This window comes from Halichoerus grypus, chromosome 6 (genome assembly GCF_964656455.1).
Source record: "Halichoerus grypus chromosome 6, mHalGry1.hap1.1, whole genome shotgun sequence".
NCBI lineage: Eukaryota > Metazoa > Chordata > Mammalia > Carnivora > Phocidae > Halichoerus > Halichoerus grypus.
Window position 1 is genome coordinate 178846268 of NC_135717.1, and position 12297 is coordinate 178858564.

At 60.3% G+C, this 12297-nt stretch overlaps 2 protein-coding genes across 2 annotated transcripts; both read left to right on the forward strand.

Annotated features, from left to right (window-relative positions):
- The first annotated feature begins 4135 nt into the window (after positions 1-4135).
- Positions 4136-8956, forward strand: ADM2 (adrenomedullin 2). Its single transcript, XM_036093547.2, has 3 exons — positions 4136-4270; positions 4398-4518; positions 5133-8956. The coding sequence occupies exons 2-3, from the start codon at positions 4409-4411 to the stop codon at positions 5449-5451; spliced, it is 429 nt and encodes a 142-aa protein (XP_035949440.1). The 5' UTR covers positions 4136-4270; positions 4398-4408; the 3' UTR covers positions 5452-8956.
- Positions 8957-9400: 444 nt separating this feature from the next.
- Positions 9401-11840, forward strand: MIOX (myo-inositol oxygenase). The gene is made up of 10 exons (XM_036093535.2): positions 9401-9421; positions 9931-10011; positions 10221-10301; positions 10424-10586; positions 10740-10807; positions 10921-11030; positions 11104-11171; positions 11264-11313; positions 11435-11547; positions 11645-11840. The coding sequence occupies exons 1-10, from the start codon at positions 9401-9403 to the stop codon at positions 11751-11753; spliced, it is 864 nt and encodes a 287-aa protein (XP_035949428.2). The 3' UTR covers positions 11754-11840.
- The last annotated feature ends 457 nt before the right edge of the window (positions 11841-12297 follow it).

Below are 12297 nucleotides of genomic sequence, written 5' to 3' on the forward strand. Positions count from 1 at the left end.
CGGAGCTACACGCTCCCATTGGGCCAGTCGGCGCGGGCTCGGTTCCCGGGGGCGGGTCCCCTTCCGGCCCCGCCCCCCGGGCGCTGACAGCGACGGCGGCTCGCGCGGGTCAGCGGCAGGCGCGGCCGGGGTCGGAGGTGGCCTGGAGCTCCGGGCTCCTACGCCGGGGTGGAGACCGGCCGGGCCTCGCTCCTGGGAGCTCCCGGGGATCCCGCTGTACGCCGGCGCTGCCAGTTTGGAGGAAGGCAGAAGGGCCCGGGACTGCCCCCAGATCTCCCAAGCCTGGGGCACAGGACGAGCCCGGGGCCGTCCCCTCACGGGCTGCCAACCTGGGGATTGCGGGCGAGAACTCAGGACTTGCCCTTGGGGTTCGCGGCCCGAGGAGAGCTCGGGCCCCCCTTGGGTGGGGTGTTCTTTAACAAGGTGCGCTGCCGGTCCCGCTGTGAAGAGCAGCGTCCTAAGCCGAGAGCACCTGGAGGCCGGGTGCGGTGCCTGGGAGTTGGCCGCACCACCCTCAGGGGCGAGGACCGGCCGGGGCCTCCCCGCCGTGGCACAGGGATGGGCGAGGGGGACACGGAGTCTAGGGCAGGACGTGCTGGGAGAGGAGCTGGAGAGGTGGAGGGAGCCTCGGGCCACGACACTGATCAGCTGGGAGGGGGCTGGCAGGATTGGGCTTGCTTTTCAATGCTTGGCTGCACAAGAACGTAGAAAGGAACAGACTGCCCACATCCATGTGCCCCTCCCTTGCAGGAGCCAGCTGGAGAATGAATGAAACTGAACCCAGAGATCCCACCAGGCGCTCCCTTCCCTCTGCTCCCGGTCCTGGGGCTCAGGCCCAGCCACACCTCTGCTTCTGTTGGGTATTGGGCCCATAGGCTGAGAAGCCCTCCTTTTGGCCCCAGGTGGCTTGAGTTGGTTTCTGTCACTTATACCCAAAAAGGTCCTCACCACCACATTACCACACCGACCACACCGTCGAGTTGTGCCTGGGCGGGCAGGGTCCCTGGCAAATCCTCTGGCCTGGCGCCTGAGTCCAGGGCTGGCTGTCCCTCAGAGACTGTGGAGACCCTGTGCCCCACTCCCCCACCCTCATGCCCTTAGGAGCCCATTCCTTGCAGCCCTTTCAGAGGTGCCTTAGGGTCGAGGGTAGGTTTGGGGTCCCTTCTAGACCATGATATCCCCACTGAGTTTCTCATCATCAAGTCTCCTGACCACTGCACTGTCCGTGTCACCTCCTCCGGGGCACCAGGCTTGCCCTGTTACCTCCTCTCTCCAGCAGGTTCAGCCCTCTTACAGGGAGTCACTCTCCCTGGCTTACTCCTTCCTGCCTTTTACCCCCACCCACTGTGGCTCCCATCACCTCTCATCTTGCCCATGTCCTTGTCAGCCCCTGGCCTCTCTGACTTTGTTTTCGCTGTCCTCATCTGGCAAACCCCAGCCACGCACAGTCCTGCACCACCCCATAGTGCAAAGTGGCCATGATGACACCATGGCCATTCCCCCCACTTCCCAGCCTGCTGATGTCCGGGGAGTCTCTGACCCCACCTGCTATGTCTCAGAGATGACCCCACTGCCCCTCCTTTATAGAGAAAACAAAGCCATCAGAGGGAAGGCCTTGTGTTGCATTAGCAAACCCCAAGTCTGCCCCCTCACACCACAGCTCCTCCTTCCACAGTTACCACTGAGGCTCTGCCCCTCCCACCCTCCTCCCCCCCACTTGCTGTTCCCTATCAGTGGCCCCCATCCTCACTTGTGCCCTCTCTACAGATCCTGGCCATGAGGGTTAAACTCAATCTCCCCACCTTAAACATTCAAGCAAAACCTCTCCTCAAGCTCTTTGCCCAGCCAGCCTCCACCCTCGCTTTTCTTGCCCCACACAAATTTCTTCTCTAAAACATTCTTCCAACGTCACCAGCACCACCTTCCTCCTGTGGCCCAGTCCCCACTCGCCAGGGAAACCTCTGGGCTTCTTGCGAAATTCCACAGGCCAGCAGCTCCTGCAACTGAGCGTAACTGAAGGGAGCCCCGGTCTCCCCTTGGAGGACACACACACCGTTACAGACAGTAAGGACTGCAAGATGCGCTGTCCAGGGGGCTGTGGGGCCACAGAGGGGGCCTCTCATCCAGTCAGCAGGGACAGGGGCAAAATAAGCAGCCAGGCTGAGACTTGGGGGCCAGAGGACACCCCATGCATCTGTGGGTTTGGGGGGGAGACAGGACCACAGGCCCATGGTGGCAGCAGGTATTCTGAAAGAATGCAGTGACCCACAGGCCTGTGAACTGCACTGAGGTCTACCTTCACTTTCCCAGATTAAAAAATCTTGCAGAGGCAAGGAATTTTGATTTAATTTTTTCTTTATTGGAGGGGTGAGTAGGACAATCACCTTCGAGTTTTGGAAAGGCGGCACTGGCGACTGTGGTGGACAGGTTGGGGGGAGGGGGCAGGCTGCCCTGGGGGTCCTCTGCCCACCCCTTCCCTGGGTGTCCCTCCAGAGCTGGCATGCGGCTTCTGTCCTCTGTCTGCACCGTCTGAGGGCAGAGCTCACCACACCTCTTGCCTCCCAGAGCCTTGCCATCTGTGAAACTCCCAGATCTGTGTTCCAGGTCGGCCCTCCCTTCAGCCCCAGGCCCACAAGGCTAGAGGGCAGCCAGACACCTCGGCCAGGATGACCCCAGGCAGCCAAGCCCTACCCTCTCTCACCAGGGGCTCCCTGCATCAGCAAACAGGAGGGCTGACCCTCCTCGCCTGCCCCCCAGAGTTGCTCAGTTTCTCTCAGACCCGTCTGCTCGCCCCCAGGCACTTTTCTAATATAAATGTGATGGCTTCACTCTCTCTCCTCCCCCAGGTGGTAAAAATAAATAAACAAATAGAAACCGGAATAGCTGCTGATGCTTCCCTCCCTTCTTCAGGATGTAAACCAAGCTCTTTAATATGTCATGCGTTCCACACTTGTTGATTTATTCACCCAGCAAATGTTTATTGAGCTCCGTGGCGTGTGCAGCAGGAGCAGTGACCAGGTCATCCGTGATGACTTGACAGAGGGAACACGACTGGAGCAGCTAAGACAGGAGGAGATGTGAATGGACACAGAGATGCTCAGATGATCAAAGAAGCATCTGGGGGGGGGGGGTGGGGTAATTGTCCCTTCTCAGATAGACAAAGACCCAAAGAATGGCTAAAGCCAAGCCCATTATCAGTTGAGAGTGGACGGCACAAGCTTTGTGGAGAACGGCTAGTACTATCCGTCAACACACAGCTTCACCTTCAACCAGAATTTCCACTTCTAGGAAAGTATCCTATCCAGACACTTCTCTGAGCTCACAGTACAAGAGTTCTTGCTCTTGGAAAGACCAGACATGGCCTAATTGCTCATTAATAAAAGATCAATTAAGAAGTTACAGAAGTCCTACACATTGGAGGAGGGCCAAGCACAAGAAAGAATGGCGGTCTCTCTCTTCATATATGTTTTTACTTACGTATGCCCGTGTAACACACGCACACCACCACCGGCCCCTAGTGAAATACACTAGTGTGCGTGAGAGAAAGTCAGGAATGTGGTGACCACCCAGAAGAATCCACAGTGGGTGGCAATTGCAGGGGTCTCACTTTTTACTTATTTAAATTTCTTACAAAAACCATTTAATACTTCATTAAAAGGGGAAAAGAGGGTGGAGATTTTTCAGAACACAGCTGTGAGGGGGTCTGGAGGAAGGGTCTCCAAATCACCTCTGTGAGGAACTGACTAGCTAGCTGCTCTTCTCCAGCAGTGATTCTAGCCAGGCCCCCCAGGCCGCTCATCAGGGCAGACACCTAGGGGCGGGACCCGGTCTAGCTGACTGCAGCCCCAACACCCACTCCTTCAGCCTGGAAGATTCCCAGGCTCCAGGACAGTGTTCTCCACCAGAAGGCGCCATAGATGAGGCTGGTAGCCGCTAGGGTCCCTGGCCAGTCGGAGCACTTCGCAGCAGGATGGGGCTCCTGTCAGGCTTACCCCCCTTCTCTGCACCCTCCGTGCTACCCAGCGGGCTGGGCAGGAATAGGGAGCAGGAGGGCCGGGCTCCCCGCCCAGCTGGGGCATCCGGCTCCGCCTCCTCCTGGAAAGACTATTTAGTTCTGGAGGTGCTGAGGCCAGGTCCCAAGCAGGACCCCGACCAACCACAGACCACAGACTGACTGAGGAGGTGCCCCACCCACCAGGTGTTCCCCGCCCAGCCAACAGCAGACCTACTGGCCGCCTTTCGCCTGACACCTACTCGCCGACAGACGTAGGTACGAGCTTGCCTGTCCCCACGCCTGTGCTCCTGATCACCAAGGCTTCCCAATGGGCCAGGGAAAGGGGTGGCTGGAGGTGAGGGCCGTCAGTCCCCCACACCTGCCTGGCTCACACTCCCTCCAGCCCCGCCTGCCATGGCCCGGCTCCTGACGGTCACCTTTGGTTGCATCAGCCTCCTCTACCTGCTGCTCCCAGGCACGCTGTCCCACAGCCTGGGCCGGAGCCAGCAGCCTGCCCCACCCAGGTGAGTGGGGTTCACACCAGCCCAAACCGTGGCCCGCAGAGAAGGAAACCAGAATGCCTGGGGAGGGCCCCCTCCATTCCGCTCCCCGTACCCCCCTCCTCCTATTCCTCCAGCATTGGGGAAACCCCCATCCGCTGCCAGGGCTTACCTCCTAAATCAAGGGCCAGAAAATATGCCTTCAGCAAACGCTGAGCAGGGCAAGAGGCCCCTCTTTGTTTGCCTCTCTCCTAGGGCCCTCCCCTCCCCCATTGGTAGAGCAACCCCCTCAAGGAGAGGTTGGCTAGGAGAGGGGAGGCTGGAGGGATCCCCAGGATTGCCCACCATCCCCCACCCCCCCCCAAAGGGAGGGCTGGGAAGGGGGGTCACACGGGTCATGAACATAGTGACCCACAGAGGCCGGCACTGCCCTTTGCCCAGGGAGGCACAGGTGAATGGACATGTGACCTGGGCTGCTGAGGTGGCTGAGAGCCAGGACCCAAGCCCGGAGCTCCAAAGGGACCCTGGGCTTCCCCTGCCAATGACCCCAGGCCTGTGTGGAGGGGAAAGTGGGTGGGTTTGGGGGGGTCCCCGAAAGGTTGGGCCATCAGGTTTACTTCCTCCATTCCCCTCTGCAGGGAGCCCCCAGCCAGGACCCCTTCCGGTGGCCTGAAGCCTCGACACCCTGCACCTCGGCGTGTGGTCTGGAAGCTACACCAGGCCCTCCAGCCACAGAGGAGCGCCAGCCGAGCCCCCGCTACGGGTCGGCCTCTCCGGGACGGCCCCCGCCGGCACTTGGGCCCCCGCAGGCCCCGAGCCCAGCTCCTGCGGGTGGGCTGTGTGCTGGGCACCTGCCAGGTGCAGAACCTCAGCCACCGCCTCTGGCAGCTGGTTGGGTCAGCCGGCCCACGGGACTCAGCCCCCATGGACCCCAGCAGCCCCCACAGCTACGGCTGACGCGGAGCTGGCCATAACCATGCCTGGCCCCGCTGGGATGCTGCACCTCAACCCCAGAGCTGCATCTGGGCCCCCAGCCCCCACCCAGCCCCCACCCCACCCCCACCAGTTTCTGTAGCAAGCAATCTTAAATAGCTTTGGACGCGGAAACCCACGCACATGTGTAGACCCAAGGAGATCTGCAGGCAGAGTCTGTACCCCTGAAAAGGGTTTCAGAGGGGCAGGGTCCGCCCAAGGATGTGGAGCAGAAGCCAGGGTCCTGAATACCCAGGGCCATGCTGGGCAAGCACCAGTTGGCCCAGCATGACCCCGTCCCCCACCCCCATCGCCCCGGTCCTGACAGCATCAGATTCAACCCTGGCTTTGGGCATGCACACTTTGCCTGTCCCAGGTCCCCAGCCTTTCCACTCCCTGTGCCCTTGAGACTGGGAGGGCGGCAGGGAGGAGGGCCCCACTGTGGTCCCCGTCCCCAGAGCCAGGGTAAATGGAGGACAGGTCTGCTGGGAGCTGTGTTCTCTGGAGCCTCAGGGCTCCAGGTGAAAATGGAGACCCCTCCCTGGGTCTCTAGCCAGGTAGCTGGGGAGCCTGGGAGAGGGTGTAGAGGTTCTGGAGGCACACTGGGGCATTTGGGGGCCGGGCAGCCCAGAGCAGACTGCCCCTTCCCATCCCTCAGGACAGGGTGGGGCTGGGTGGGGGCAAGATCTCCCAGCTCAAATTGGTCAATGAGGTCAGAACCATCACCACCTCAAGTGGGGTGGGAGGGCCAGACAAGGGTAGGGGGCGCCGCAGGCAACAGAGTCTCCCTGACCCCACCCAGCTTGGGGACCCACTGGGGGCAGGCACAGGGACAGCAGGAGGCTGGAGCAGGCTTGTTGAGAATTTGGGGAGGTAGATTGCCCTTTAAAGGTTAGAACAGGATCTCTGGCCCCTTGTGGTGTATATCGCCCCAGGTCGGGCCTTTGCGTGTTGTGATCCCTGAGCCTTTGCTAGTCCCTCATCACTGACACCCCCATGTCATATGGGCGTGACCCAGCGTTCAGAAAGGTGGCTTCTTTTTCCTTCTTTCTTTCTTTCTTTTTTTTTTTTTTTTAAAGATTTTTAGTTTATTTATTTGAGAGAGGGAGAGTACAGAGGGAGAGTGAGAGGGAGAAGCAGGCTTCCCGCCGAGCAGGGAGCCCGATGCGGGGCTCGATCCCAGGACCCTGAGATCATGACCTGAGCCGAAGGCAGATGCTTAACCATCGGAGTCCCCCAGGTACCCCAAGAGAAAGGTGGTTTCTAGTACTCGGCAAACACTCATAACAGCACTTAATCTGTCAACATCTGTCGGTCACCCTGTGAGGAGAGCGCTATCCTTCTCCCACCTCGAGAAGCAGAAACCGCAGCCACAGACATCAGGGGTGCTCTGGGTTGCTGGCAGGCCTGCCCCTCAGAGACCCTGGGCCCCCCAAGGGTGGGAGGCTCCTGGAACTCCCATCTGGGCTCCCACCCTCGTACTTGTTCTTCTGGCTTGGGAATCACCTGGCCAGGTAAGGCATCTTCCCTCCACTAGGCCCTGTGAGGACAGTTCCGGCGGGTTCCTGCCCTGCAGTGAGAGTGGTCCGTGTTGTGTGGGAAGCAGAGTAAGGCAGGCAGGAAAGGCTGCCTGGAGGAAGCGTAGGTCTGAGGTTTGCAAGGGTCCCAGGGGGAAGGAGCTGAGAGTGCCAAGGCCCCAAGGCCACAGGAGGAGTGGGTGTGGCTGGGGACTGCCCCCCCCAAAGCAGCTAAGAGAGGCTGGAACCAGCGTGAGTGAGTGAGGGCAGGAGAGGCCAGTGGGCCGGGCCTCAGAGCCACCGAAGGGTGTCAGCAGGGCAGGCAGGGAGAGCTGGCAGTGAGGACCTGGCGAGGGGGACCAGGGAGAGAGGAAGAGGAGGGGTCTAGGAGGGTCAAAGCTGGACAGTTAGGAGCGCCACGTGGCCAAGACCCCCCCAGGCTCCAGTCCTGGGCCTGTGTGTGGTCTGGTCTTCCGCACAGGATGTTCTTTCTGCCGAGAACACCCCCCACACTGTCCCGTCCAATTGGTCAGAGCTTCTAGACCCCCAGGATCCCATGCCCTGTACCCTTGCTGGGCCATTCCAAAGTGCGGGTGGATTTTCCTCAAAGCAGGATGGACTGCTGACCTCAAGGCATCCCTGTGCCGTGACATGTGGCATCCACCCGGCCCCTGAGCTCCAGGCCACGCCGGGGCCACTGACCTGATGCCCCACTTGGACTTTCAGTGGCAGCACCCGAGCTCCCCCAGAGCACCCACCAGCCTCATCTTCCTCAGACAAATGCTGTGGGCTGGTCATTTTCTCCTTTTTCTGTCCAAGCCACCACCTGCTTTTGGGGTGATGGCTCCAGTCACCTCCCTGGAGCTCCCTCCATCCCTTCAGCATTGTTTGCTGAGCATTCGAGAAATATTAGCGATTACCCCCCCACCTGACATCCTAGTGGGAGGAGGCAGAAGGAGAAGAACCTCAAAGGTAAAATAAGCAGATGACAGCACGTGTCAAGCCCTGGGAGAGTCCTGAAGGCAGCTTGCACTTCGCTATTTTATTTTATTTTTTAAAAGATTTTATTTATTCCTTTGAGACACACAGCTACAGAGAGAGAGAGAGCGCATGAGCAGGGGGAGCGGCAGAGGGAGAAGCAGACTCCCTGCTGAGCAGGGAGCCCGACCGGGGACTCGATTCCAGGACCCTGGGATCATGACCTGAGCCGAAGGCAGATGCTTCACCAACTGAGCCACCCAGGTGCCCCCCGAACTTTGCCATTTTAAGTGGGGGGCCCCAGCACTCCCCCCCAGTTTATTCTCAGCACAGGTAGGAGCAGGGCCCCACCCCCACAGCCTTCTTGCCTCAGTGAAGCTGAGTAGGTGCTCCGACCCGCACACCACCAGGTGGAGACTGACACCTTGAGTGTCACCCACTGCCCTCGGGCCACCTCCAGACTTCCCAGACCTGACCATACTCAGACCCCCCACTGTCTTTCTCAAGAGCACCGGCCTTTCCCATAGGCGACAATGACTTGTTTTGCTGTGTGTCTGCCTCCTCCTTGGGGAATGTCAGCTCCCAGGAAGGTGTATATATCAGTCAGGTCCCTGCTGCGTCTTTGGTGCCCAGCTCGGGTCCATGCAGTAAGTGCCGGCTGAATTCATCTCTGCCCTGACTCCGGATGGAGCCTCTCACCTCAAATGCCAGACAAAGAGCCCACCCTTGACCAAACCAGCCAGGCGGCTCCTCTAGGCCTCACCCAGTATTAGCAAGAATCCCCACCCCCGCCCTTGAGATCTGATCACCTGGCTGGCCTTTTAGCAAGAATCCTGTAAGCCGGGTTAGCAAGAATCCCCCCACCCTTGATATCAGCCCTTAGCAATTTTCCATCCCCTGACCCCACTCTGCTTACTGGCAGTCAGTCCCTGGCTGTCTTTACTTTTGTCTGATTCTCTCTCCCCTATTGCAATAGTGGTGAATAAAGTCTTTCACTCCCATTTAGCAAGTGTCAGAATAACTTTTCTTATAAGCCCCTGCCCTTCCCAGAATCCCAAGGGCCTGAGGCTGATGGGTGGGGTCTGGGGTCTGCATGACCTGTTGGGAGGGGCCTACTGTGGGCTGGGAGGTGTTTAAAACCCTTGGGGGAAGCGCAGGAGGCTGGCAGCGCACTCCAGCCTTCCAGTCCTAAACAGGTCAGTCGCCCAGGGAGGCTGAAGTCAGGGACAGAGGGCTGGGGCCTGGGTCGGGGTGCTGGGAGCTGCTTCTGTGCTGACACATTAACTTCTGAGGCCAGGAGGACGGTGGATGGTCACTCATTACCGAGGGCCAAGGCCAAGGGGCTGGGTGGCGTCCGGTCTCTTATGTAACCTGTGGGCATATATAGGGGCACACAGCCCGTGGGACTCTCCCCCACCTGCCAACTCTACTCCCTCAAGATGAAGATGAAGGTGGCTGTGGTGAGTACTCCAGACCCAGCGTAGATGTGGCCCCACAGACTGCTCACCCAGGGGCTGGTTGTCCCTCATGGGAAGGAGCGGCAGCCCCCCACCCTCTCCCAGCTGGTTCCCGCCAGTCTGCTGGTCCCGGTCAAAGGGCTCCCTCCTTCCTGTCTTTCTCCTGCAGTTTAGGTTTAGCTGGGGCAAGGGTCAGCAGCCCCACCCTTGGGCTCCCTGCAGACCCAGGTCCTGAGGAGATGCCGGGTGCTGCTGTGCGCCCCCACACAGCATCCCGTGCACCCCTGCATCACTCTGGAAGCAGGCATCTGGCTGACATCCACTTTGCAGAGAAGGACACCCAGAGCGAGTTTGCCTCTGATGGCCGGTGTGCCTGGGAGGGGCTGTGCCCTGCTGTCTGCCAGCCTCGCTGCTGATCCACCTCTTAGGCTCTGGTGTCCCCATGGGGATGTCCTCGCTTCCTCATGGAGCTGGCATCATGGTGAAATGGGTTTAATCACCCACCCAACCAGGGCCCAGACCCTTCCCTGGTCTACCGGCCTGATGTGGACCCAGAGGTAGCCAAAGACAAGGGCAGCTTCCGCAACTACACGGTAAGGGCCCCACCCCGGCCCCGCCCCAACCCCACCCCAGCCCCATCTTTCTCTGGAGAGGGCAGTACCTGCCCCTTTGTACAGCTCCACGTCCGCCCTTGGACGCCCCCATTCATATCTTTGGGGCCAAGCTTGGGAGACCGGAGCAGTGGGCCCCACAGGTGTGAAGGGCAGGGATTGAGCCTCCTGGCTAACCCTCTGGCTTGCAGTCTGGCCCACTCCTGGACCGTGTCTTTGCCACGTACAAGCTTATGCACACGCAGCAGACCGTAGACTTCGTCAGGAAAAAGGTACTTGGCAGCTTCCTCTGCTGCCAGTCCCCACCTCCCCAGGCTTAATGGATGGATGGAGAGGGACTGGGCCCTGATCTAGCCAACCCCGTGGCTATGCTGACCTCCCCTTCCTGGCCTAGCACACCCAGTTTGGTGGCTTCTCCTACAAGAAAATGACCGTCTTGGAAGCTGTGGACATGCTGGACAGGCTGGTGGACGAGTCGGACCCAGACGTGGACTTCCCCAATTCCTTCCATGCCTTCCAGACCGCTGAGGGCATCCGGAAAGCTCACCCTGACAAGGGTGCACCTCCCTCCCGTGGTGGGCTGCAGTGGGAGGGCAAATGGGTCTTGGCCCTTTCCTGGCCTCACCCCTGAGCCCCAAGCCCCGTCCTCCTCCTCTGCCCCAGTCTTGCCACCCCCAGGCACTAGCCTGCTCTGTCCCTCTCCCTTCCAGACTGGTTCCATCTCGTGGGGCTGCTGCATGACCTGGGGAAGGTCCTGGTTCTGGCAGGGGAGCCCCAGGTAAGGGCAGGGGTGGAGGGGTGGTGCAGCAGGGTGAGGCTGGGACAGCCTGGGCTCAGGAAACCCGCCGTGTGGGCAGGCCAGTCACACCCACCGTGGCTGCGTGTCCGCAGTGGGCGGTCGTTGGAGACACCTTCCCAGTTGGCTGCGCTCCCCAGGCCTCTGTGGTTTTCTGTGACTCCACCTTCCAGGACAACCCGGACCTCCAGGATGCTCGACACAGGTACTGCTCCCCCGCTGCTGGTCCTCCTCCCCACGTTGCTCCCGCGCCCCTCACCCTCTATCTTTCCCTGCAGCACGGAGCTCGGCATGTACCAGCCTCACTGCGGCCTGGAGAACGTCCTCATGTCCTGGGGCCATGACGGTGAGGCCAGTTAGGCGGGCCGTGGGGACGATGGGGACCACGGTGGGGGCCCCGGCTCTGGGAGCCCGGGGGTGACGCCGTGTCTCCCACAGAGTACATGTACCAGATGATGAAGTTCAACAAATTCTCTCTTCCCCCAGAGGTAGGTGGAGGGGAGGGCCCAAGACAAGAGCCCCGCCCCGGCCCGGCAAGCCCCGCCCCGCCCCGCCCCTCTCGCCCCGCCCTCCTGGAGCGTGCTGGGCGTGGCTTCCCTCTGCCCTCAGGCCTTCTACATGGTCCGATTCCACTCCTTCTACCCTTGGCACACGGGTGGCGACTACCGGCGGCTGTGCAGTGAGCAGGACCTGGCCATGCTTCCCTGGGTGCAGGAGTTTAAGTATGGCCATCCCTGTGGGGGGCTGGCGGAGGGAGGGACGAGGGGACTGGAGGGGCCGGGGGCTTCCTCACAGGGCACGGTCCCTCCCCTGCTGCAGCAAATTTGACCTCTACACCAAGAGTCCCGAACTGCCGGATGTGGACGCGCTGCGGCCCTACTACCAGGGCCTCATCGACAAGTACTGCCCTGGTGTGCTGAGCTGGTGACCAGCCTGGCCAGGTGCCCGAGGGGACGGCCACTGTCCCGGGACTCCCATGCACACCTAAGTCAACGCTCCCTGCCCTGACCACTCTGCCCAGTGCCAATAAAGACATTGAAGCAGCCTGTGAGCCCGAGCTTCACTGAGATGGGGGCCTGTCGTGGCAACAGGGCACTCTGCACGGGGAGGCAGGACGTGGCCCCTCGGACACGTGTGTCCCGTCATGCCTGCCACCATAAACCTGTTGCTCACCATTCCAGCTCTGGCATCAGAACCTGGGGTCACCCTATCTGTCCTCACATTCTCAAAACAGTCACCAAGTGCTCTGGGCTCCATGTCCCTAAGAACAAGATGAAGCAAAACATTCGATAGCTAGAAAAACAGATTACAGAAAACCTCCTCGTATAACAGATGCATGGGTTAAGTGCAGCAAACCTAAGGCATGAGCAGCCCCACAGGGCCCTCCCCGTGCCCCGAGGTGCGCCCACATCTTGGGTTAGCCAATAACCTCCTTCGTATGAGTCCCCCCCCCCCGCCAGTACATGTCCCTC